Raw genomic sequence first — 9,286 nt, 5'->3', positions numbered from 1 at the left:
GCCCGCTCCCCCCCCCCCCTCACTCTCTCGCAGTTAGAAGTAGTGCTAACCAAAGACCTAAATATAGGTCAGCATTCAAGTTGCCTACTTAATTGTTTGTGGCACTGTTAACTTTTTGTGTTCCTTGTACAACTACACCCAAGTTCCTCTGAATAGCAGCATTTCCAAGCCTCACACCTCTTAAAAACAAAATTCTGTTTTTGCTTTTCTCTTTCCTGAACCAATGAATAACATCTTGTTTGTGATTTAATGATTATGATCAGATGGAGCGTACAGAATAAGAAACAGGTGTAGAACATTTGGTCATTTGGCCCATCAAACTTGCTCCACTATTCAATAAGACATAGTTAATCTAATTTTAGCTTAACTTCACTTTACCCATCTGACTCTGATAACCCTTGACTCCCTTGTCAATCAAAAATATGTCTCAATTCAGCCTTAACCTCCACCACTCTCTGCGAAAGTGAACTTAGAACATGAATGACCTTCTGAAAGAATATATTCCCTCTTTATATCCTTCTTGTTTGTTGAGAATTGGGATTTCAAGCACCTAAATTCTTTTTCTTTGATAAATTATTTTCTTTCAACAGGTATTTTCACTTCTTCAACACTGGGTTGCAGAACCAAAGTGTGATGTATGTTCAAAATTCACTAGATGATAAGCCTCAAATTTTTCTTGACCCCAACAAATTCTCAGATGACGGAACAGTGGCTTTAAGAGGTTGGTGTTAAAATGTTCTTGGAATCTATTATTTATATATATGTGGTAAAATTATATTTCTGAGAATAGTTTAAGAATATTTAAATTAATATTTTCTAATTGTTTTCACATGTATTATATTATGCTGAAAAGATCTGGTACTTTTCTATTCCTCCATATTATTAATTTAATCAGAAGACAGCTGATGGATTTATCAATTGCCTACTAACTGATCTACTGTGGAATTTTGTTCTTTAATTATTTTAAGGCCGTTGCTATTGATGGGCATGTTCTGTTGCAAACAATCACCTACATTCCATACAGTTGCAAATGCTTGAAAATATTGGACTTCAGGTCAGCAAGAAGATTTTAAAAAAAGTTTTGCTTTTACAACAAGTTTATAATTAAGTCCAGGCTGTGTGCATGAGATTCAAGACTTTATTTTTATGAGTGGAATTCAATTGAATTGTTATACTGTACTGAAGCATTTTCAAGAAAGTTGAGTTCTGTCAAGAGTACTACGGGTGAAATAGAATAAATAGCATTAAAGGCGGCTCCGTAAGGGTCAACCACCTTTGAGAATTTAATGGATCATTGGCTGGAAATACTTCTGAAGTATGTCCTTAAAGATCTAGCAGTGTGGTTGGTGAGGATTCCAGGAGCAGTGGCAAGTGATAACACTGGGATATTTCTTGGCATGCAAGATTACTTGGAAACAGATTTTAAGATCTGACAACATCCATAAGGTTTCTGGTTCTCAAAGTATTGTAAATACATACAAACACATCTGGCCACTGGACCTCTTGAGCATGCTCTGCCATTTAATCATGGCTGACCCGATAACTCCACATTCCTGTCTACCTTGGTAGCTTGGTTGCTTGTAAATCAAGAATCTATCTACTTCTACCTTAAAAATGTTCAAATACCCTGTTTCCTTTACCTTTTGAGCAAGAAAATTAAAAGTTTCTGAGCTATCTATGAGAAGGTATTTCTCTTCGCTATTATCTTCAGTGAGTTACCTTTAAACAGTCACCCTCTAACTCCGAAAAATTCTTTCCACGTACATCCTGTAAAGATCCCTCAGAATCTCTTATGCTTCAATAAAGTCACCCCTTAATATTCTAAACGAAGCCTGGTCATCCTTTTCCTCATAAGACAACTCATCCATTCCAGATATTAGTCTAGTAAACTTTCTATGAACTGCTTCCAATACATTTACTTCTTTCCTTAAATAAGGACACCTGCAGTGTACACAGTATTCCAGTTGTTTCACCAATGCACTGTATAATTGAAGACAAACCTTCTGTTTTTGTATTCAATTCTCCTTGCAATGACCAAGAACATTCTATTAGTTTTCCTGACTACTTGCTGCACCAGCATGCTAAAGTTGCACAATCCATGAACTTGGACAGGTAGATCCTTGTGTGTTGCATAGCTGTGTAATCTTTCACCATTTAGATAATGTGCTTCTTATTATTCCTCCTGCCAAAATTGACAATCTCTCATTTTCGCACATTGTAGTTCATTTACCAGATGTTTGACCATACGTTTAACCCACCGACATACCCTTCTGTCCCCTTCACAACTCGCATTCACCGCCACAGCGTACCAAGAGGCAGTCACATAGTTTAGTATAGGGTCTTCTGATTTGGTCAGTAGTTGGAGTAGGTGAGTGTGACAGGAAGTGAGTCAGGTAGGGAAAGCCAGAGGAGAGGAGCCTCAATCTTTCCAATTATTCAGCATGTTTGAGCTTCTTTTAAGGTAACTTGAATGGGAGTGAGGACTGGAGAGTGGATGAGTTAACTGCCCTTGGTATCATGATACACATAACCATTAAGGTGGAGGGGAGCGAAAAGGAATGTGGTGATTGTATAGGACTTTAGAGTGAGGGAGATTGACATTTTTCTCTGTAGTAAAGGGTGAGAGTCCAGAAGACTCCATTGCCTGCCCAGTAGTACATTTCAAAACTCAGAATTGGATGAGTGTTGGAATCTAACAAATTGCAAACCAAAACTTAGTCATAACAGCTACATAAACAGATGTATCTGGATAAGATACGAAACGTTGTATGGCAGTCGTTCAAATACAAAGTGAAAGGTATGGAAAGAAAGCAAAACTGAACCAGCAAAAATAACTTGGAACAAAATTTAGGGTAGAGTAAGATGGAGAATTTAAATGATAACTGACAAAAAAACTCTGCATGGAATGGCGGTGTTGTGAAAAATCATCGCCCAGTCTGAAGGAATAATGAATACCAATACATTAAACTGAAGCAAATACAAAGTGAATTGTTGTTTCATTGGAAATGTCATGTGGCCCTGGTGTCTCAGAGCAGAGGAGGAAAAGGGGGGTGGTGTCTCTGCTGCATTTGCGTGGAAAGCTGCTAATAAAAGGTCCCTTCACAATGCTGTAATCAAAGAGCAATAGAAGTGTGGTCAAGCATGCTGGAGGTAGTGGAAATGTCAAAGGATGATCACTTGAATACAGATGTTTGTAGAGTGCAAGGTGAGAATGTGAAAGGCATTATGTTCTTCTGAGAAGGAAGGAGCAAGAGCAGAGATTCTTGTAATAGACCAAGTACAGCAAAGGGCCCTGTTATCCACATGGGAAGTCTTCATTTGCGGAGAAAGGAAGCCATATCAAAGCGTTAGTCTGGGAAGTTATCATCTGAACAGATATAATGGGAGATGGACGAAAGTAATAATGAAGAACAGTTCTTACAAGAAATGGGTTGTGAGAAGGTGTAGTTGATGTACCTGTAGGGGGCCATGGGCTTATATTGAATCTCAGTTGATAGCCTCTTGAGGGAAGGTGCAGCGATAGGCCAATGGGATGTGAGAGGAGGATGAATATTGAAAACAGTCAATGAAAGTTTTCAGCTCTGGGTGAAAATCAGCACAGATATAATCATCAGTGTACCAGTAAAAGTGGTGAGGGAAGGATCTTGAGCAAGATAGATACGGGTACCCCATACCAAGATCTTATTGAAAAGAAGTGAATGAAGTTCAAGAAGCATTTCAGTTTGAAAACAAATTCAACAAAGCAGGAGGATGTTGACAAATGAATACCATTTGGGCCTCAGTACAAAAAAGAAACACATCTTTCTGATCATCCTGATTAAAGACAGTACAAAAGAATTAGATGTCTGTGGTGAATAAGGGTCAGTTTTGATGTAGAAACTGATGAACTAACAAAGGGCATTGGAAAATTGCAGATGTAGGTAGGAAGAGACTGCACAAAGGAGAAAAGAAAATTGCAATACATTCAAAGACTTGGGAACAAACTGAAGGAATGGGGTGGCCATGGTATTCCTGTTTATGGATTTTCTTCTCAGCAATGACTATATCCAATGTCACAGACTAACCTCTTTACTTTGGCCATCACTGACTCCCCACCAGTAGTATCCTGGGGGTTACCACTGAGCAGAAATTTAACTGAATTGGCTGTGTGAATACTGTGATCTGACAACACGACTGCAGCGATTCACCTCCTTAAGGGCAAATAAGAATGGGCAATAAATGCTTCCTCAGCCAGCAAGGTGCAAATCTCATAAATTAATAAAACAAAAGCCAGTCAGGATATGCCTCTTGGCTCCCCACAGCTTTGTAATAAGTGTAGTCAAATACTCTTCTTTGCTCTTAGGACTACAGCACAACTTTTGAAGGTTCAATTATTCAGGGGAAAAGCAACCAAATTAACTGATACCTCATCCAAAACCTTAAACATGCCTGTGGGTGAATGACCTATGAGATACATTACATTTAGACATGTATCTATGAGTACATTTAGTAACTCATTAAAATGTCTTCAACAGCACTTTTCAAACAAGTGAGCTCTACTTTCCAGAAGGAAAGGAGAGTAGGCGTATAAAGATACCACCATTTTCTAATTCCGCTCAGTCACGCAGCATCCTAACTTGGAGACGTGCATTCCTTCACTGTCTTTGTCAAATTCTTAGATCTCTATTTATTGGCACTGTGGATGTACATTCATAATGCCCCAAAATGTACCATTGCAATCAATGAGGATGGAAAATAAGTGCGACCTTGCCAGGAATGCTCAGACCTACATAAAATGTGACAGTTATTATATTTTTCTCCTTTCTTGAGTAAAGGCATTACAATTGGCCATTTTCTAATCCTCTGGGACTTCTCCAGAGTCAAAGGATTCATTAATATTACTATCAATGCACCCACTATCTCAGTAGCTACTTCCGTTAATAGCCTAGAACGTAACCTATCAGGTCCAGTGGATTTAGCAGTCATTAGTCCTATTAGTTTCCCAATCATATTTTCTCTGGCGATAGTTATTGTATTTCTTTTGCTGCTGGAATAGCTAGTAATTTTGAGATTCTCTTACCATATACGGATGCAAAGTATTTATTCATTTCCTCTGCCATTTCTTGGTTCCCCGTAATTATTTTCCTGACCTCATTCTCTGGAACTGTTTTTACTTGGCTTCTCTCTACCTTTTTGTATATTTAAAGAAACTCTTGCTGTCCATCTTGACATTACTGCAAGTTTACCCTCAAAGTTTATTTTCTCCTTTTTTTAAAAAATAATTTTTGGCTGATTTCTGTTGTTTTAAAACTTTCCCAATCCTCTGTTTACCATTAATCTGTGCTACAATGCTTTTTCTTTCCGTCTGATGCTGTCCTGAACATCCTTGGTTAACCATGATTGGCTTATTCCATTCCTAGAATGCTATTTTCTCACTGTAAGCCATTTTTTTTTTATGTTTGCTACCTGCATCCCCAGCCAATTCTAGCTAGTTCAACTGTCTTTGCTGCTGAATTCCTTTCCTAGTCAACTCTAGCCAACTCTATCCTCATTCCTGTGTAATCACCCTGACTTAAGATCAGCACAGTTGTTTCTCACCCAGTTCCTCCTCCTCAAACTGAAAGCTAAATTCTGCTATGTTATGACCACTGTTTTCAAGGAGGTCTTTTACTCTGATGTAATCTGAATATGGACTGCTTTCATATCTGAGGAATTCTGAATGGCACTAAACATCGAACAAATCGTTAGCAAACAGCTTCACTCATTGATTGCAAATTCTTTATAAATCCAGTGAGATGTAGGCTTTGGAGAAGAGATTGATGTACTGGACAAATTGCAAACTTTAAAATGTCTCACCTGCTATTTTCACCACCTGTCTATCAATGTTGTGATTTAGGGATGTACCTTATCTCCTCTCCCCAATGCACCTGCCCATCACCATCACTCCCTCTGTTTCTGGTCTCTGACTTCATAAGGACAGCATCAGCAGTGTAATAACTTTAAATCAGAAGGTTACAATTTCTTTCACATATTCTTAGATGTGAGGAAAGAATGGAATCCTTTCCAAAACAGGCACGCTCGGAAGCATAAAGGTTAAGATTGAATCAAGAAGGCTAAAGAGGTTTTTTAATTTACAACAATTTGAGTACAAAGCAACTGAAACGTACCAGTTGATCAGTGTACTTGCCATTTCCTTGCTTCCTGTCCTTGTTTAAAATACCTTATTTTGGCGGCTGGCCATCAGTGTTCTGTCAATCTAACAAACCCCTGTTACCAATGTCTATGAAACAGTTGGCAAATGACTGTTGTCTCCTTGCCTCCCTTCATCTGGGGGTTAGTTTACTGTTCTTTCTAAGAACAAATACTACTTATTTTTGAAAATACTACACTGATAATAGGAGTATCATCAACCAGATAAATTGATGATGTGAGCTCAATGGGCATAGTGACCTCCATGTTCCTTGTAATTCTTTCTCTCAATTTCATATTCTTTAATTATGAAAGTTAAGTATAGCTGTAAACTCCTGTACTCCACAATAAATACGAGGAAATTTCGGTTTTTAAGGCATCACAATATTCAATAAATGCTCCCCATTCGTGATTCCTCAGATACTGAAGCAGTCTGTGGACAATGTCCAGGTTTGGCTGACAAGTGGCTAATAATATTATCTGGCACTTGTGTGACATGAATGACCATTTCCAACAAGAGAGAATCTAACCATCGCCTCTTCACATTCAATGTCATTCCTATCACTGAAAACCCCACCATCAACATCCTGGGAATTACCATTGGCCAGAAATTGACTGGATTAGCCATAGAAGTGCTGTGGTTATAACAACAGGTCAGAAGGTAGGAATCATATGGGAAGTAACTCTTCCCCTCTCTCCCCAAAGCCTGACCTCCATCCGTCATATACAAGTCAAGCGTGTGATAGAATATTCCACACCTTGCTAGGTGAGTGCAAATCCAACAATGCTCAAGAAGCTTGACACTGTCCAGGCCAAAGATGCCTGCTTGATTGGCACCACATCCACAAACAATCATTCATTTCACTACCACTGAATAGCTGCAATGTATTGCCATTGACAAGCTGCAATGCTGAAATTCTCCAAGAATATTTATACAACACCTTCCAAATCCACAACCACTGAACAAGTCACTATATGTATGTATGTATAGGTACTATTTTTATGTTGTCTTTATAACCTGTTTATGACATTGAGTAGTTGAGAGGTGAGAAAGTTCATCTTAGGTGCTGTGATCATGCCTGCATTTAGACACTAGTGTCTAATTTGTCAAAAACAAAGCTTTAGTTTCAGTAAGTCAGCCCAGCTTGTAAAGAATACCCAGAGGCTCTGTCTGAACGCCCAGGGAAATACACGGGACAGCATTAGCTCAGTGGAGCTAGCTGTTTGCTGGCATGCACCTCAATATTAGCACAATTCCAGGAATTTGTTCGTTAAATCCCATGGATTGGAATGGACATAATCGTTTCTGCTATTTAATATGATGTGAGAACTGTTAAATGACAGTTTATTATTTAACCTAAATTTATTTTGTGTCAATTCTGGATGTTAAACTACAAGTTTTATGTGTTTATTTGTAGATTGTTTTTATAACTTTTATAATTTATTTTGTTTAAAATCTGTGGGATCTCTGACTTTATTCTCTTCATGGCTACCTGGGATTTCAAACTACTACTCATTTAGAACATAGAATATTACAGCGCAGGACAGGCCCTTCGGCCCTCGATGTTGCGCCGACCAGTCATACTAATCTGAAGCCCATCTAACCTACACTATTCCATGTACGTCCATATGCTTGTTCAATGACGACTTAAATGCACTTGAAGTTGGCGAATCTACTACCGTTACAGGCAAAGCATTTCATACCGTTACTACTCTCTGAGTAAAGAAACTACCTCTAACATCTGTCCTACATCTGTCACCCCTCAATTTAAAGCTATGCCCCCTCGTGCTCACCGTCACCATACGTAGAAAAAGGCTTTCCCTGTCCACCCTATCTAACCTCTGATTATCTTATATGTCTCTATTAAGTCACCTCTCAACCTTCTTCTCTCCAACGAAAACAGCCTCACATCTCTCAGCCTTTCCTCGTAAGACCTTCTCTCCATACCAGGCAACATCCTAGTATATCTCCTCTGCACCCTTTCCAAAGTTTCCACATCCTCCTCATAATGCGGTGACCAGAACTGTACACAATACTCCAAGTGCAGCTGCACCAGAGTTTTGTACAACTGTAGCATGACCACATGGTTCCAGAACTCAATCCTTCTATTAATAAAAGTTAAAACACTGTATGCCTTCTTAACAACCCTGTCAACCTGGGTGGCAACTTTCAAGGATCTGTGTACCTGGACACCAAGATCTGTCTGCTCATCTACACTACCAAGAATCTTACCATTAGCCCAGTACTTTGCATTCCGGTTACTCCGACCAAAATGAATCACCGCTCACTTGTCCTAATTAAACTCTATTTGCCACCTCCCAGCCCAGCTCTGCAGCTTATCTATGTCTCTCTGTAACCTACAACATCCTTCGTCACTATCCACAACTCCACCGACCTTAGTGTCATCTGCAAATTTACTAACCCACCCTTCTATGCCCTCATCCAGGTCGTTTATAAAAATGCCGAACAGCAGTGGACCAAACACTGATCCTTGCGGTATACCACTGCTAACTGGACTCCAGGATGAACATTTCCCATCAACCACCACCCTCTGTCTCCTTTCAGCAAGCCAATTACTGATCCAAACTGCTATATCGCCCACAATCCCATTCCTCTGCATTTTGTACAATAGCCTACTGTGAGGAACCTTATCGAACGCCTTGCTGAAATCCATATACACCACATCAACCGGTTTACTCTCATCTATCTGATTGGTCACCTTCCCAAAGGAGAAAGTGAGGTCTGCAGATGCTGGAGATCAGAGCTGAAAATGTGTTGCTGGAAAAGCGCAGCAGGTCAGGCAGCATCCAGGGAACAGGAGAATCGACGTTTTGGGCATAAGCCCTTCTTCAGGAATGAGGAAAGTTTGTCCAGCAGGCTAAGATAAAAGGTAGGGAGGAGGGACTTGGGGGAGGGGCGTTGGAAATGTGATAGGTGGAAAGAGGTCAAGGTGAGGGTGATAGGTCAGACGGGGGGGGGGGCGGAGAGGTCGGGAAGAAGATTGCAGGTTAGGAAGGCGGTGCTGAGTTCGATGGATTTGACTGAGACAAGGTGGGGGGAGGGGAAATGAGGAAACTGGTGAAACCCGAGTTCATCCCTTGTGGTTGGAGGATTCCT

The 9,286-nt window shown here is 39.8% G+C and overlaps 1 protein-coding gene across 1 annotated transcript in view; it reads left to right on the top strand.

Annotated features, from left to right (window-relative positions):
• Positions 1-9,286, top strand: part of LOC122548411 (prolyl endopeptidase-like) — a 180,231-nt gene that overhangs the window by 20,951 nt on the left and 149,994 nt on the right. Inside the window, exon 4 of the mRNA XM_043687029.1 lies at positions 591-721. Coding sequence (XP_043542964.1) covers positions 591-721 — 131 coding nt within the window. The remainder of the gene's footprint in view (positions 1-590; positions 722-9,286) is intronic.

Source organism: Chiloscyllium plagiosum, chromosome 3 (genome assembly GCF_004010195.1).
Source record: "Chiloscyllium plagiosum isolate BGI_BamShark_2017 chromosome 3, ASM401019v2, whole genome shotgun sequence".
NCBI lineage: Eukaryota > Metazoa > Chordata > Chondrichthyes > Orectolobiformes > Hemiscylliidae > Chiloscyllium > Chiloscyllium plagiosum.
This window is presented reverse-complemented; position numbering and strand designations above follow the sequence as displayed.